Here is an 18,209-nt window from a genome sequence, read left to right as displayed (position 1 = left end):
GACCAGCGGGTTTGAAAATTCTTCAATTTGTCTTACCGTAGAAAAGCTGAATGGGAAGAACTACCGCGAATGGGCCCAATCCATCAAGCTAGTCATCAACGGCAAAGGCAAACTGGGCTTCCTTACTGGCGAGATCAAACAACCATCTTCCAAGGAGGTGGTGGTCTTCCAGAAATGGCGGTCTGAGAATTCCCTCATCACCTCCTACTTGATCAACTCCATGTGACCAGCAATCGGCAAAACATACATGTTCTTGCCGACAACAAAAGATGTGTGGGAAGCTGTTCGCGAAACCCACTCCGACGCCGAGAATGCCTCTCAAATCTTCGAGATAAAGACTCGACTGTGGCAGATGAAGTAGGGAGAAAGGGAGGTGACAGAATACTACACAGAGATGTTGAGTTTATGGCAGGAACTGGATCTCAACTGTGAAGAATCTTGGGAGTGCACGAGTGATAGTGTGCGATTCAAGAAGAGGATGGAGAACGAGAGGGTGTATGAATTTCTGGCTGGGCTCAACAGAGAGCTCGACGGTGTGAGGAGTCGAGTCTTGGGTTGTCGACCATTACCTTCCATTCGGGAGGTATTCTCCGAAATTCGGCGTGAAGAAAGTAGGCGGAAGGTGATGATGAAGAAGAAAATTGGATCTAGGCCTGAGGCTTCAGCTCTTGTGACCCGTGGGCCTCCCACAGGATCTGGGCTGAGACAAAACAAAAGGCCATTTTGTGACCATTGCAAAAAATCAGGCCATTCCAAAGATACCTGCTGGGTTTTACATGGCAAGCCTGCTGATTGGAAGCCTAGACAGCCCAATAAATCTCATGGGTACCAGGCCTTGACTGAACAGCAAATAGAAACAGCCCATCATACTCAATCAGCCTCTATTGGGGGTTTTAACCCCGAGCAACTTGAGAAGTTATATGCTCTTTTTTCAACTTTTCAAGCCTCGGGTCAGTCTTCTACGCCTCCGCCATCAAGTTCTTTAGCCCACAAAGGTACTTTTTTTTACTGCCCTTAGTACTACTTCGCCTCGTACTCCCTGGATTATTGATTCTGGCACATCTGACCATATGACTGATACTTATCATTTATTTTCCACATATTCACCTTGTATTGGTAACTTGAAAGTAAAAATTGCAGATGGTACTTTATCCCCAGTAGCTGGCAAGGGGAGAATCCATATCTCTGAATTTATTACTTTGGAGTCTGTCCTACATGTTCCTAATTTGTGTTGCAATCTGTTGTCTGTTAGTCAGCTAACCAACCAATCTCATTGCTCAGCTACATTTTTGTCTTCCCATTGTGTCTTTCAGGATCTATCATCGGGGAAGACGATTGGTAGTGCTAAGGAATGCGAGAGACTACTACTTTGATGATGCTCACACGAGTAAACAGTGTCATCCTTCTATTTGTAATTTTGCATCTAGTCCTAGGGATAGTGACCTTTTGTTATGGCACAAATGAATGGGTCATCCAAATTTTCAATATTTAAAACGTTTGTTTCCTTCACTTTGTTCGAATAAAACTCCTTTGGATTTACAATGTGAAGTCTGTGAACTTGCAAAACATCCTCGCACTACTTTTCCCTCATGTGCTTATAAACCATCACTGCCTTTTACTCTGATTCACAATGACCTTTGGAGGCCTTCACATGTTCCCAATAGGACCCACACAAAATGGTTTATTATCTTTATTGATGACCATTCTCGTCTCTGTTGGGTGTATTTACTACATGATAAAACTAAAGTTAGTTCTGTCATAATGTACTTCTACACTATGATTTACACTCAATTTCACACAAAAATCTAAATTCTTCGTACTAATAATGGCACTGAGTACTTTAATCATTCTTTAGGCTCCTATCTTCAAGACAAAGGTATTGTTCACCAGAGTTCTTGCGTTCACACCCCCCAACAAAAAAGGGTTGTTGAACGGAAAAACCGGCATATTCTTGAGGTAGGTCGTGCCCTACTGTTTACCTCTCAAATGAAAAATAATTTTTGGGGTGATGCCATTCTGACCTCTGCATTCCTCATTAATCAAATGCCTAGTCGAATTCTCTCATTTGCAACCCCTCTCCAAAAATTCCAAGAGATCTTCCCTAATTCTCAGTTCAGTTCATCTCTCCCACTTCGTGTTTTTGGGTCCACCGTGTTTGTCCACATCCACGCCTCCCAACGTACTAAGTTGGATCCGAGAGCTCTCAAATGTGTCTTCCTTGGTTACTCCCCTACTCAGAAGAGTTACAAATGTTATGACCCTCTTTCACAGAAATTATATGTTAGTCTGGATGTCACATTTTTTGAGCATACTCCCTACTACTCGCTTCAGGGGGAGTCCTTGAGTGAAGCTCGATCCTCAAACACCGATGTTGTGATCTTTGAGTCTACCCCTTACAATATACCTTCTCCTTCTTTGTTCAACGCTGAAGGAATCTTGAACTCAGGGGGAGATGTGGGAAACCAAACAGACAGGGAACCACTTGTCTACTCAAAGAGACCTAAATCAAAGCCCGATGAGACTCTCGCATCCGAAGCACCAAAAGAATTTGAACCGATGATAGCTCTGACTACTCATGAGCCAAAACCCAATCCTAACCAGGTAAAAAATCTTGATGACTTACCCGTTGCTCTTAGAAAACAACCTCGTTCATGTACTCTCCATCCTATCTCAAAATTTGTATCTTACAATTCTCTTTCTGCCAAGTGTCGTGCTTTTACGTCTAACCTTGACAGAATCCAGATTCCTAAGAATATTCAAGAAGCCTTGGAGATTCCAAAATGGAGAGAAGTAGTGATGGAAGAAATAAGGGCATTAGAAAAAAATGGAACTTGGGAGGTGATGACGTTGCCAAAGGGGAAGAAACCAGTGGGTTGTAAGTGGGTGTTCACGGTAAAGTACAAGGCGGATGGCACAGTAGAGCAGTACAAAGCCCGCCTAGTTGCAAAGGGGTTCACTCAAACATATGGTATTGACTACACCGAAACATTTGCACTAGTAGCAAAGTTGAATACTATATGAGTTCTCTTGTCCTTGGTAGCAAACTTGGACTGGCCACTCCATCAGTTTGACATCAAGAATGCCTTTCTGAATGGTGAGCTAGAGGAAGAAGTATTCATGACACTACCACCAGGATTTTACAAGGAGGGAAAAGAAACCAGAGTATGTAGGTTGAAGAAATCTTTATATGGGCTCAAGCAATTGATTTGCGAAGGTAATTAAAAATCAAGGATATCAACAGGGACAGTCAGATCATACTATGTTCTTCAAACAATCTAATGATGGAAGGAGGACCATTCTGATCGTGTATGTCGATGACATCATTCTCACTGGAGATAACATAGGAGAGGAGGAGAGGTTGAAGAAAGTCTTAGCCACAGAGTTTGAGATAAAAAACCTAGGCCAAATGCGATATTTTCTGGGAATGGAAGTCGCCAGATCCAAGAAGGGAATTAGTGTCTCTCAAAGAAAGTATGTTCTTGACCTTTTGACTGAGACCGGTATGCTTGGTTGCAAGCTAAGCAATACACTAATCAAGACAGGGAAAAGAATGGAAGACGTTGGAAAGCCTGTGGATAGAGAAAGATATCAGAGGCTAGTAGGTAGATTAATCTACCTATCTCACACTAGACCTGACATTGCTTTCGCTGTAAGTGTTGTCAGTCAGCATATGCATTTACCAAAGGAGAGTCACCTAGAAGCAGTGTATAAGATTCTTAGATATCTGAAAGGCTCACCAAGGTGAGATCTATTCTTTAAGAAAGGAGACAATAAGAAGATAGAGATCTATACAGATGCAGATTGGGCAGGCTCAGCAGAAGACAGAAGATCTACTACCACCTACTGTACCTATGTTTGGGGAAATCTAGTAACATGGAGGAGTAAGAAGCAGAATGTGGTAGTTAGAAGTAGTGTTGAAGCTGAATTCAGAGCGTTGCACAAGGGATGTGTGAAGGGCTATGGTTACAAAAGCTTTTGGAGAAACTACATATCACAGTAGAGTTCCCCATCAAACTCTACTGCGACAACAAAGCAACTATTAGTATTTCCCATAATCCTGTTCAGCACGACAGGACTAAACATATAAAAGTTGACAGACATTTTATAAAGGAGAAAATTGAGAAAGGGACAATATGCATGACCTATATTCCTACTAGAGAACAATTGGCAGATATATTTACTAAGGGGTTACAAAGGTCTAGCTTTGAAGAGTTATCTGCAAGTTGGACATGATCAACATCTATGATCCAACTTGAGGGGGGGTGTTGAAATCCTGAATGATTTGAAGGGGATTTGGAGGAGATTGAGATTGAGAGATCCAATATTTGGAATGTTTAGGCTGATTATGTGGGTGTAATTTTATGTTTCCATATTTGTTCTCTTTGTTCATGTTAAATAGGGACTAAGCATGTAAAGAGTAGTAAGACTTATGGAATAAAAGCCTGATTCGATTTCCATATTCTCATCGTCTTCAAGTTCCCTTCAAACAGGAGCACTGACATCTTACACCTACAATGGCTCTCAAGTTTCTCCATCCAAATATGCCAAAAGATACAAAAAGGAATAATCTTCCACACACTGCACTAACCACTATTTGGGCAAGCCAAATTCCATAACTTATAGCTAGTATCACCCACTTTACACCAAAGAGAGTAAAAGAGGACCCAAATATCACACAGCAAAGTACAGTATAAAAATAGATGATTCACCCTTCTTTTTGCAAGGAAAGCACCAATGTACTACCTCCTGATTTTGCTCCCTCAAGTTGTCCAAAGTGACAATAGAACATAAGACTCAGATCAAATCAGGGGGCAGGGACAGCGCGGGAGCTCTATTTCTCCACAAACTCTTCCTATCTACTTTTTCCATAAATGGCCATAGAACTGACAAAAAAGACTCCATAATCTGATGCTGCCAAACCCATCTATCATCTCCCTGTCTTAGTCAACTTCTAATCCAACAAGTTAGGCCTGAAACGAGGGGGCCAGATTAAGTTACTATAAATAAGGCAGAAGTACTTGCTCACGATGGCATTTTTATCACTGGCTATACTAAGTAAAATCAGGAACAGAAAGCTGATTGGATCCAACAAAACCTGAACCCTAGAAGCACTCCCTCAAAAGTGACAAGACTCGCATAAATATAGATATTCATAATATCCTGATAGATACCATGCTATGGGTAACCTAATAGGGTCTCTAGACAAACCCTACCTCTTTGCAACCCAAATTGAATAATATCATTCTTATCAATAATAACCTTTTTCCATACCCCATCCTTCTCACTCATAAACCTCCAGAATCATTTCCCAAGGTACAAGACATTGTCAGGACCCAGGTTATCTAGGAAGAGAGACAGAGAGATGAGAGGAATTAGGGAGAAAACATATAGAAAAACAAAGGGAAACAGAGAATGGATAGAGAGAAAATAAGAGAACTTGAAATCAATTCATTCATAATGTCTTGGTACAGAGTGGCATAGCCTTGTATGTTGCTATCCACAGTAGTTAAAGAAGTTAATTGGTTACATTATAACAGATTCTACTAAGAGCTTATTGCATTTGTAACAGATTCTACTAACAACTTATTACAGTTAGAGTAGTTAGTTACAGTTACAGTAACTATAATAATTGCAATTGAAACAACTTCAACTGCTTTTTTCTATCTCCTCCCATCTCCTAATTATGTTGATCATGACAGACATAATAACCTTAAGAAACCTAACTACCTCCTCCCCACATCATAGAAGATAATGGTGTCCTCCACAAACAAAAGATGGGGCACCTCCAACATAGACTCATTCTCAAACCCAACCTTGAATCTACACAACCAACCTAAAAGCTCAATTTCCCCGAACATCAACCGAGGACCTCCATGACTAAATGAAAAGAGAGGGGGAAGTGAACAACATTTACCATTAGAACCTTGGAATGTGCTTTTAAGTGCCCTTTGGAAGAGAACAAAGCACAAAATATACAGATAATACACAACCTCACAATAGAGACTACTTAAATATCATAACATGGGTCTTTCTCCAATCACCCAGCATGCTAAATTATATTTTTATCACTACCCTTTTCAAATATACCTCTCTTTTTGAAACCATTTCAATAAGAATCATGATTTCTGCTTTCTTGGTGCTTTAGGGCTTCAACTAAAATCTCATTAATAGCACCACAAATTTAGGTGGCTGCAGCTGATACCCAAAAAATTCTCCCGTAAAAATTCCATTCTACCCCCAAGGCTCCAACTTCCATTTTAGCAGTTCAGATTAATTACGACATTAATGACTAGCTAGACATATTAAAACGGTTAGATGATTCTATATCACAAAACATTCCCCCTCATGTTTTGACCACTTTCACCTTTCTGCTTGCTACGACAATACCTTTTAGTTGTAAAATCAAAATGGAGCATCAAAGGGTGTAGGACGATGAGATTGGGTGTTCAAGTTTAAAAAGGGAAGATAGGGTGGTTGGAGATAAGATAAGACTTCAAGATTTAAAAGATGAGGTAACTTAGAAGATTAAGATAAGCTCCAAAATTCAAGGGAAAGATACAACTTGAAAGAAGAAGATAAGTCTAACATTTCAAATATCAGTTAAAGTTATCTAAATTTGAATTTATACATTTTTTCTAGGAGATAGCATAGATATTTTGTACTTGTATAAATACCTGTATTCAAATTCAATAACATGCAAGTAAGCTTTCAAGAATTCAGCTTATTTCATGGTATCAGAGCCAAGTCTTGGTAACCTAGATCTTAGGGTCAAGGCTGTTTGAAAATCATGGCCGAAAATCTACCAAACCCAACGATAACCGAAGCCTTAGCCACTAGTTCTCCTAACCCTCATATTCTCAGTCCAATTTTTCTACAAACCCTATTGACAACCATCCTCTATAGATTACTCAACATAAATTGAATGAGAGTAATTTGAGATAATAGTTTCAAACTGTATTGCTCGTGATCAAGGGGAAGGGGAAAGCTAGAAACTTGACAGGAGCTATTCCTATCCCACCAAACACAGCAGCAAATTATGGCATATGGGAAGTAGAAAATTCAATTATTATGGCATGGCTTATCAACTCAATGGAGTTAAGGATCGGTAGAACCTATCTCTTCTACAAGATTACAAAAGAGATTTGGGATGCAGTCTAAGAAATGTACTCAAATTTAGATAATGCCTCTCAATGCTTTGAAATCAAGTCAGTCATTCATACAACTAGACAATGTAATCTTAATGTTACAAAATACTATAATGTTTTGATTGAGTTATAGCATGAGATGGATTTGCTCTACAATATTAGTTGGGAGTGTCTAACCAATAGCACCAAAAACACTAAAATGTTAGAAAATGGTCGTGTTTTTTATTTTTCCCATGGTCTTAACTCGAATTTGGATGAAGTTCGTGGAAGATTATTAGCTACTAAACCCTTACCTACACTCAGAGAGGTGTTTGCTGAGGTAAGGAAAGAGGAAAGCAAGCGGAAGGTGATGCTCACCCAATAGACATACTCAATCTTAGGCCCTCAAAACACTGCTCTTACTACTGTCAAAAAAGGAGGATAATTTTTCAAGAAATCAGTAGAAGGACGAGCAGTGGTGTGACCACTGTAATAAATCATACCACACAAGGGAAACATGTTGGAAGATTCATGGCAAACTAGCAAACTGGAAGCCACAAAATAAGAGAGAAACAACCAAATCAACTTATGCTACAGAAGTCTCTACTGAATCTGGGAACAACACAAATCTAAAACTATCAACAGAGCAGGTTCAAGCCTTGTATAGGCTGCTAAATCAAACCACAGGTACAAAACCCTCAAGTCCTCCTCCTCTTAAGCCAATAGCTTCAACAGGTCTACAAGGTATTCCTCAGTACTCACTAATCTCATGAAAGCTCCCTAAACATGTTTGGCTAGTGGATACTAGTGCATCAGATCATATGTCAAGTTTGGCTAATTCTATGATGGATTATACACCTTGTAGCACAACTATTAATATTTCTATGGTTGATGACACAACCTCTCATGCCTTGGGGTTTGGAACAGTGTGTTTATTAAAACTAAAGTTAAAATCTGTTCTACATAAACCTGGATTGCAGTGTAATTTATTATCAATTAGTAAACTTACAAGATACATGAATTGTAGTGTAACTTTTTCCCATCCTACTGTATATTTCAGGACTAGTCTTTAGGGATGATGATTGGTAGTGCTAAGGCAAGAGATGGCCTTTACTACATTTCAGAAGATGTTTCGGAATTCCCAAGTTCTCTAACCAATAAAGTTGTCCTTACTGTAACAGCTAATGCCAATGTTTTGTTGTGGCATAAACGCCTAGGCCACTCTAGTTTCCCATATCTAAAATCCTTGTAGTCTCATCTTTTCATCAATAAAGAACAATCTTTTCAGTGTGAGCAGTGTACTCTTGCTAAACATCCTCGTTTTCATTATTCTATACAGCCCTATAAACCATCTAAACCTTTTCACTTGATTCATAGTGATATTTGGGGTCTTGCTAAGCATCCCAATATCTCTAGTACCCATTGGTTTATAACCTTTATTGAAGATCATACTAGAGTTTGTTGGATCTATCTTATGAGAGAAAAATCAAAGGCCAGTAGCACATTCAAAAGGTTTCACAAACTTATTTTGAATGTGTTTCAAACTCCTATTCATGTTCTTCAAACTAATAATGTCCGAGAATATTTTTCTCATGATTTCACTAAATATCTCTCTGAACATAGCATATTCCATTAGAGTTCATGTCCATACACCCCTCACACCCCTCAACAAAATGGGGTGGCTGGGAGAAAAAATAGACACCTTCTTGAGGTGGCCCAAGCCATGATGTTCACTACCTATGTTCCTCATTCCTATTGGGGGGAAGTTGTTCTTACCACTTCTTACGTCATTAATCGTATTCCTTTTAAAGCCCTGCAATTTGAAACTCCTCTTAACACTTTTCATGGTCTGTTTCCCCATGTTCATCTCCTTACTTCTCCTTCCCTCAAGGTTTTTGGTTGCACTGTGTATGTTCACAACAATAATCCCTCCTAAACCAAATTTGAACCAAAGGCACTTGAGGGTATCTTTGCTAGGTATTCTCCTTCCCAGAAAGGATACAAGTGCTATTATCTCTCTAGAAAAATTTTTGTATCCTCTGATGTGACATTCTATGAGGATCAACCTTTTTATCATCTTACATCCTTTTTAGAGGAGACTGCATATGCAGAGTGGCCCCGGGATCCCTTCTTCTCTCTTCTTATGCCTGATTTTGTTACCCCTCCGCTACTAGTATGTTCTCAAGGGAGAGCAGCAACATCAACTCCTGACAACACACTAGTAGCAGCTCTTGACCCTCTTGATACTTCTATGCCTGATCTAAAAAACCTCACTCCTGATCCTAAAACAACTCCTGACACTCACCTTCCAGCCCTTGATACTCACCTCCCAGCTCCTGACAATTCTCTTCTAGTTTATTCCAAGAGGCCTAAAGACCATCAGCAACCTTAGCACAATTAGCCATTGAATTCGGGGGTTAGTCCATCTTAGGAGCCTAGTCCATTTGAGGACAACACTACAAGGATTCATGATTTGGATTGGGTTGTTCCTATAGCACTGTGAAAAGGGGTAAAGTCCTGTGTTAAATACCCTATTTCTAATCATTTGACTTACACAAAGTAGTGTCCATAGTTTAGGGCTTTTGTTGCAAGTATAGACAACATTAAAATCCCCAAAACCATCTAATGTGCTATGAAGGATCCTAAGTGGAAAGCGGATGTTCTGGAAGAAATGAAAGCACTAGTCGGTAATAATACTTAGTATGAATTGCCCTCAAATAAGAGGATAGTTGGATGTAAGTGGGTATTCACGATAAAATATCATGCAAATGGAAGTGTTGATAGATATAAGGCTGGATTAGTGGCCCAAGGTTTCACCCAAACCTATGGAATTGACTATGAAGAGACATTTGCTGTTGTGGTTAAACTGAATTCTATCAGAGTATTACTCTTTATTGCTATTAATTTAGAGTGGCCTTTACATCAATTAGATATTAAAAATGCCTTCCTCAATGGAGATTAGGATGAAAAAATATATATGCGGGTTCCTCCTAGTTTTGAGCAAGAAATGGACACTGAAAAGGTTTGTAAGCTTAAGAGGTCTCTATACAGGTTAAAACAATCACCCAGAGCCTGGTTCAGTTCAATATGACCCTTAATCGGTTAGGGTATCAACAGTGGGAAGCAGACCATACATTGTTCATAAAACAAACAACTAATGGAAGGAAGGCTATATTGATCGTATAAGTGGATGATATTATAGTGACAGGAGATGACATGCAAGAAATAGAGAGCTTGAAGAAGCAATTGAGAGCTGAATTCGAAGTCAAAGACCTAGGAACAATGAGGTATTTTTTAGGAATGGAGGTGGCTTGGAGTAAAGAGGGCATTTTCATCTCACAAAGAAAATATACACTTGATTTGTTGAAAGAAACAAGTATGCTAGGGTGTAGACTTGTTGGAACACCTTTAGAAAAGAACTGGAAATTTGGAGAAATCAATAATGATGCCCTGGTAGAAAAGGAAAGATATCAATGATTGGTGGAAAAATTAATCTACTTAACCCTTACAAGGTCGGATATAATCTATGTAGTGAGTGTAATAAGTCAATATATGCATTCTCTTACCCAAAGACATATTAATGTTGTTTTTCATGTCCTAAGGTATCTAAATGGGACACCTGGAAAGGGATTGCTATTTCAGAAAACAGCAAAAAGAGGAATTGAGGGCTTTGTTGATGCAGATTGGGTAGGGTCTATTGAAGATGGCCGGTCAACTTCAGGCTATTGTACTAAAGTATAGGGAAATATGGTTACATGGAGAAATAAAAAACAATCGGTTGTTGCTCGTAGTAGTGCTGAGACAGAATTCCAAGCTATAGCTCAAGGAATTTGTGAAGTGATTTGCTTAGGAAGGCTAACAGAAGACATACATATTCCTTTGTCATAGTAAACAAATGTGTATAGTGATAGTAAATTAGCAATTAGTATTGTTAAGAATCCAGTTCAACATGATCGAATGAAGCATGTGAGAATAGACCGAAGTTTCGTAAAGAGGGAAATTAAGGAAGGAGGAATTAATCTATCTATATTCCTACAAGAAGTCAAGTGGCTAATGTGTTTACTAAAGCCATGGCAAGACCAAGTTATACCATCCAAGCGTGTGCTAGTAATACATAAACTAAAACACTCTTTATGATTTTTGTCAAATAAAAGAAGGCCAATTATAATCTATTAAGTAATAACAATGATATACAAAGCATGTAATCAGATGGCTACTAATCATCCCAGGGGAAAGAGAACAAAATTTGATATAATTACTTTGTATTTGAAAAAATGATTAACATGGGAGCCTCATATGTAGCTTGAAGCTCTTGAACAGAAAGAAAAAAAGATTATCAGAACACCCACAAAAACAGGAAAAATGTTCAGCATTCTAGGATAGAAACATGCAGCAAAGAGCTATTATGCGTCCAAATTCCAAACAAGGTTATTGAACATCAAGTTAATTACTCACTGGTCATGAATCATGCCAAACTAGAATCCAAGATGAAGTAATTTAAGAAAGGCCTTGAAGAAAACTTACCAAGATACCCAGAATTATCAATTGCAAATACCAAATAGATAATATGGACTAAAATCTCCCGTTTACTCTGTTGCTAACAAATAAATTGAACAAAGGTACATAGCTCCTTTTTCAATGAGGAATTATTGGAAATAAGCATGTCTTGTGTTTATCATTCATGTCAAAATTCAAATGAAAACACTCAAGTAGGCCATATAATTGCATGATGCTAAAGCTAACTAGAAACTTTTCTTTCCAAAAATTTAAATCATGAAAAATTTAAAGAAGTTTCCTTTTTTTCTTCTCAGGTCCAATCAAGAGAGAATTTAAGATGAAATCAACCACACAAAAAAAGTACTATTTAGTTCCTTTGATTTTTTGCTTTTATGGTAACCTTGAGAATACCATGGCAGAGTTAAATGATAGTCACCCTGTCACATAGGAGTAACATGGGATAGGCATAATAGGAAGTTCAGTTCTCAATTCAAGCAAAATAAACCGCACTGATATCTGACATGACAACCCAAAACCAAATGCTTTAGAGAGTTATTAACCTTATCGCTCATGGCAACCTTCACCTGCAAGCTCCAGCTCTTTTTCTTCATCTTATACAATCTGCGTCCCAAGATAAGAAAGCCCATAACAGCCGCTGCCACCGAAAAAGTCCATACCGGCCTAAACCTGAAAACACAATATTTTAAGAACTCAAATGGAACCTTCCACCACACAACACTCCTCTTGTCTTCCTCGCTACCCAACTTCGTTTCTCCTATAGCTGCATTCTGATTCTCACATGAAAGCTCACTTTCCCCTATCGAACCCTTGGCCTCCTCTCCACCCAATATCTCCAAACCATCTTCAGCATTCCCATTACTATCAATAGCCTTCTCAACCTCGTGCTCAAAGTCCACAGATTTCACTGAAATAGGCTCTACTTCGCCAGAAACCGACCAGAATTTCCCCATTTCCCCCTCAACTCCAATTTCCTCAATTCCTTCAAAACGGACCTCGGGTTTTTCCTCTTCCACGACAGTCAATTCATGTTCAATATCGATTTCCACTTCCACTTCCCTTTCCGCAGTATCAGGGAAACCCACCGAGTCTTTAGCGTCGAAGGTGATAACTTTACGATCTTCAGGCCAAAAATCACTCAACTCTTTCCTCGGATGCACTGGATCAGTCCAACCGCGATTATCAGACCCAACAGAACCCAGAGAGAAGTAATCGGTTCGAACCATACCTTGGGAGCCACCTTCTTCTTCGATGGCCTCCAAAACCCTAGAGTCCTCATCCGAGATAGCACCGTCCGGGATATCGAGAAGCAGCTCCCATTCCTCAAACTCGCCAGAGTCTCCTTCCATAGTATCAATCAACGTTACCTCGCAAACAACAGGCGAAGTGAAAAACAGACGACAGGAAAACAAAAATGCGAGAGGGGGGAAGGGAGGAGGGAGATTGCGTTTAATGGATAATCCACGCCAAAAGTTAGTTATTCCCTTTTCAAAACCCCGCTCTTCGCGGTGGCACCATCATCCATGTCCATGATCAATGCTCCATCCATGTTCAAATAAATCAACCACCTATGTCTTCGTTACGTTCAACCCAATTAAGGAAAGGAAAATTTCATGATGGATTATACGCCTTCATTTTTGGCAGTTTTCACATGCCAATGTCTTCGTAAAGTTCCGTGGGGGCAGTAAATTTCCTAGTTGTCAGTACATTTATTAATCAACATATAGAATAAGAAAGATAAATTTATGGAGGTAAATTTTCGTAATTTACTTCTCCATCATAAATTTTAGTGAGCTGCAGGAAGCCCTTAAGGTGAAGAATTTCACCTTTTAATCTCAAAGAAAGATGAGATATGATCATGGGACTGAGTGATGGGGTCCGCAAGGAGGGCATCCGAAGAAAGATAAGATATAAAAAATATTTCAGACTTTTTAACTTTCTAACGTATTTGTTAAACTTATCTGACAATCTCTGAAAAAAGTCTAATGCGTCTTCTTATTTAATTTTTTACAAATAAATTTATGTGATTGTCTCTAGATATATTTTTGTTGTTGTCAAAATACAACAATTAAAATTTTGTGATGTGGGGTCCACTCGAGCTCGGTGTCGGGTGAAGTTAGGTTGCCGTAAGAGATGTTGCTTCAAGGGAGATTGCCGTTAGGATGCTCACCGCAAGGATTTGCCGCTAGTTCTCGCAACTAGCTTTCGCCACTAGCTCTCGTCACTAGCTTTCTCCACTAGCTCTCGTCACTAGCTTTCGCCACGAGGTCTCGCCACTAGGTTCACCACAAGGCTTCGCCACAAGCTTTGCCGCTAGCTTCGCCACAAGCTTCGCCGCTAGCTTCGCCGCTAGCTTCGCCACGAGGTTCGCCACAAGCTTCGCCACGAGCTTTGCCACAAGCTTCGCCACAAGGTCTTGCCACTAGTTTCGCCACTAGCTTTGCCACAAGGTCTTGTCGCTAGCTTCGCCACAAGCTTCGCCGCTAGCTTTGCCACAAGCTTTGCCGCTAGCTTCGCCACGAGGTTCGCCACAAGCTTCGCCACGAGCTTTGCCACAAGCTTCGCCACAAGGTCTTGCCGCTAGCTTCGCCACAAGGTCTTGCCGCTAGCTTCGCCACAAGGTCTTGCCGCTAGCTTTGCCACAAGGTCTTGCCACTAGCTTTGCCACAAGGTCTTGCCGCTAGCTTCGCCACAAGCTTTGCCGCAAGCTTCGCCGTTAGGTTCGCCACAAGGATTCGGCCCTGTTAATGCTGAGAGAATAGGTTAGAAGGCTCACGGGAATCTTCCCCGCGAAAGCCCTCCGATGCCAAAGTCAGTCCCGAACCCCGATGAATATTCACGAAAAAATAGTCAAAGTGTATTCAAAGTGATCAGATTTATCGAAGTTGGAGGTCCCTATTAATGTCCTGTAGCTGGGTATTTATAGGGCACGATTTTCAAGAATTGTTGGTGTTAACACGTGGCGTTTGCTAAATGGGGGCGACTTCAACGAAGGGGGATTAAACCTTGCGAAAAAGAAGTGGCCGCAAGGCTTGAACCTTGCGGCCCAACCAAGTGGCCGCAAGGTGGAGCCTTGCGGCCATCCAAAGTGGGGCCGCAAGGCTCAAGCCTTGCGGCCAGCCCCTGAAGGGGGCCGCGGCCCTCGCGGCATGCAACCGTGAGGCCGCTTGCGGCAATTAGCCGCAAGCGAGCTCGTGGCAGGCAGCCGTGAGGCTGCCGCTCGCGAGGCCAGCCACAAGTCTGGCCTTGCGGCTAGCCCTTGTGCAAGGCCAGCCTCGCGGCTAACTCATGCCGCGAGGCTAGCGGCAATTTTGTCGCAAGGCTGGCGGCAATTTGCCGCCAGCTTTTGCTTTTATTTTTACTTTTCATTTTTTATTCTCATTTCTTTTTATTTATTTTTTCTATGGCACAACAATTGCCCCCTACTCTTTTGTTTTGTCTTTAGACAAAATTAAAGAGTAAAATATTTAGCCAAGGAGTCGGGTCTAGCACCTTGACTCAATCAAATGTTTCAAAATGCCCAAAAGATCTTACGTCAATCAGGGGTTGAAGTACCAAATTATTTCTGGGCAATCATACCCCTGGTAGATAGACTTCACTATGGAATTCTAGTCGGGTGTCCGAGCTTGCCGAGAGGTCTAGGCGTCAGATCAGCTAAGGAGTCGGGTCTAGCTCGGGAGCATAGCACCAGACTCAGTCAATGGATCCCGACGAGCCCACGGGCACAGTCTCCGGAGCATCCGATGATACCATAATGGGTCATAACGCTCTGGCTATTGTGCTCTCCATGTCCGTCTTTCATGGTTAGCCTATTTCAGGGAATCCGGGTTTGGCCAGTTGTTCGGCACCAGATTCTGGCCAGACATCCAAGTTTGCCGGGAGACCTAGGCACCAGATCTATCAAGGAGTTAGGTCTAGCCAAAAAGACATAACACCTAACTCAAGCGAGGGATCTGGGTGAGTCTACGAGCATAGGCATTGGATGTTCTGGTGATCCCGCCCCAACTCGTGGTCATAGGCACCAGATTCCACCTGGGTGGCTCAACCCTGATAAGCGGGGTCATGACAGAGTTGTCACAGGGTTGTTGTCTTTTCATGCCTTCCTTGGGCCAGTTTACCTCAGGGGATCTGGGTTTGGCTAGTGGCCAAGCGCGGGATTCCTCCTAGGTATCCGAGTTTGCCGGGAGACCTAGGCGCCAGATCAACCAAGGAGTCGGGTCTAGCTAAAAAGGCATAGCACCGAACTCAAATGAGGGATCTGGGTGAGTCTACGGGCATAGGCATCGGATCCTCTAGGGCCAGCTCGTGGTCATCGGCACCAAATTGCCACTAGGCGACTTGACCTTCGGGAGCGGTCTTATGCTAGAACTATCAGGTGATCATTTCACTTCTTTTTCGCCTTCTAGGGCCAGTCTACCTCAGGGAATCTGGGTTTGGCCAGTGGTCTAGCACGGGATTCCTACCATACATCCGAGTTTGCCGGGAGACCTAGGCGCCAAATCAACCAAGGAGTCGGGTCTAGCCAAAAAGGCATAGCACCGAACTCAAACGAGGGATCCGGGTGAGTCTGCGGGCATAGGCGTCGGATGTTCTGGTAATCCCGAGCCATCCCGTGGTCATCGGCACCAGATTGCAGCTAGGCGACTTGACCTATTGGAAGCGAGCTGTGCTTGGGCCGCTATACTTGCAAGACACATACAAATAATCTGGGCTCCTGTAGATTTTACGTGGTTCGGCTTATAGTTTTGCCTACTCCACGGGAATACATGGGATATATTCTTTTATTTATCGGGGGATGTCATTACAATGGAAAATTCAAAGATAATTCCGGCCTCTAACCGGGTCAAGGAACGCTTCTGACGATAGGCTTGACTCTATGTCTCGTGCTTCGTCCTTTCCCCTGGGGCTAAAGCCGGGAAGTACCTCTCGAGGTGCACGGTGTTTCGAGATTTTCCTATCGCCTTGCTCTGTGGTGTCGGTAGTGTGTACCTGTTGGTGTCTACCATCTTCTAGATTTCGTAAGGTCCTTCGCACTTCGGGCTGGGTTTCTCTTCCTCTTCTATTACCTTCCCCTGCATCCAAAATTTCTATTTGGGTGACAAATTGTTCTGCTCGGTCGAACAACTCAGTCACTGAATTTGGCTTGGAGAAGGCTAAGGATCTTCTAAATGGAGCGTAGGTAGTTCCGTTTAGCAGGGCTGACACTGCCAATCCGATTGGGAGATCCCTTACTTCTTGTGTCGCAACCCTAAACCGCTCGATGTATTGCTTTAGGGATTCATCCGACTTCTGCTGTAAACTCATTAGATATATTGCACTCTTTTTCTTTGGGAGATAGACGGAGAATGCATTTAGAAATTCTTTCTTCAACTGTTCGAATGATCGTATATGTCCTGTCGGTAATTCAGTGAACCACTGCTGAGCTTGTCCTACCAGGGAGAATGGGAAAGCCCTGCACCTAGTGACCTCATTCCATCCATGTAACACGGCTACTGCGACAAAATGTTGTAAGTGTTTTTCGGGGTCCTCCCTTCTTGAGTATACCGAGAGTTGTGGTAGTTCAAACCCTGGTTGCACCAGTCGCCTCTGGAGTTCCTCAGATAGAGGGAATCCTTTCGAGGGAGTTACCTTTGGTATCAGTATTACCTGCTTCTGTTCTAGCACCTCTTCTATGAGGCGTTTAATGTCAGACACGCTAAGTGTTTCCTGCTTCTTTTTATTTTGGCAAATAGATGGGTCTTGGGGCACTCCCGAGTAGGTGTTTTCTGCTGTCTCTCTATACTTGGGAGCTTTTCTCACCCTTCTGCAATTTTTCCTTCTCGAGTCCGTTACTTCCGAAACTTTACTATTCAGCCCTGGAGTTCTGATTCTTGTCCCCTGCCGAGGGGTTCTTGAAGGGTTGTCCTGGAATCTCCGATGTTCTACCCTTGTATTGATTTGTCCCACGCGGGGAATATGAATGTCCGGCCCTAGTTCACGTAACAAAGCAGTGACCTCCTGTAGTCTTCTCATATTCTCCTCATTGTTCACCCTGAGCTCATTATTTTGCTGCTTCAGCTCCTCAAAGTTCTTCCGCAATAGTTCATAATCTGAGAGTAAGACTGTGGGTGGAGCTATTCTTGAAGTTCCCACGAGGTTTCTATTTGGAATTGAAGACTGTCCAAATGAGTGTTGTTCCTGGTTAGCGGGCGCTGTATGTGGGACTTGTTCCCCTCGCCTTGTCGCGTATCCGTCTACGTGTGCTTCTTCTTGCTCCAAACGCTCCATGCCCCCCAGTCTGGCGGTATGGTTGCATTCAAGCACAGGAAAGTTCCCGGAATGCACTTCATTGTTAAGGTGATCTACTGAAAATTCTGGTACTGTAGAGTTCGCTTGGTGGGAGCTTTTCGTGGCTCCCGTCCTGGTATGAGCGCTCATTCGGGGAGGGGTCAGGCGGGCTCGCTCGACTGGCTGATCTTATCCCTCTCGGCATTTTGTGTTGAAATTGGCTTTTTGTTGCACTTTCCCACAGACGATGCCAAATTGTTGTTGCCAAAATACAACAATTAAAATTTTGTGATGTGGGGTCCA

General features: G+C 41.9%; 1 protein-coding gene across 5 annotated transcripts in view; it reads right to left on the bottom strand.

The window, feature by feature from the left end:
• Positions 1-13,252, bottom strand: part of LOC127808416 (uncharacterized) — a 34,426-nt gene extending 21,174 nt beyond the window's left edge. For 2 of the 5 annotated variants that reach the window (XM_052346947.1, XM_052346948.1), the window contains exon 1: positions 12,182-13,249. In XM_052346947.1, coding sequence (XP_052202907.1) covers positions 12,182-12,988 — 807 coding nt within the window. In that variant the 5' untranslated portion in view covers positions 12,989-13,249. Of the gene's footprint in view, positions 1-12,181 lie in introns of all 5 variants that reach the window. The other 3 variants (XR_008024938.1, XM_052346949.1, XM_052346946.1) reach the window with 3 other exon arrangements.
• Positions 13,253-18,209: the final 4,957 nt, after the last annotated feature.

This window comes from Diospyros lotus, chromosome 8 (assembly GCF_014633365.1).
Source record: "Diospyros lotus cultivar Yz01 chromosome 8, ASM1463336v1, whole genome shotgun sequence".
NCBI lineage: Eukaryota > Viridiplantae > Streptophyta > Magnoliopsida > Ericales > Ebenaceae > Diospyros > Diospyros lotus.
This window is presented reverse-complemented; position numbering and strand designations above follow the sequence as displayed.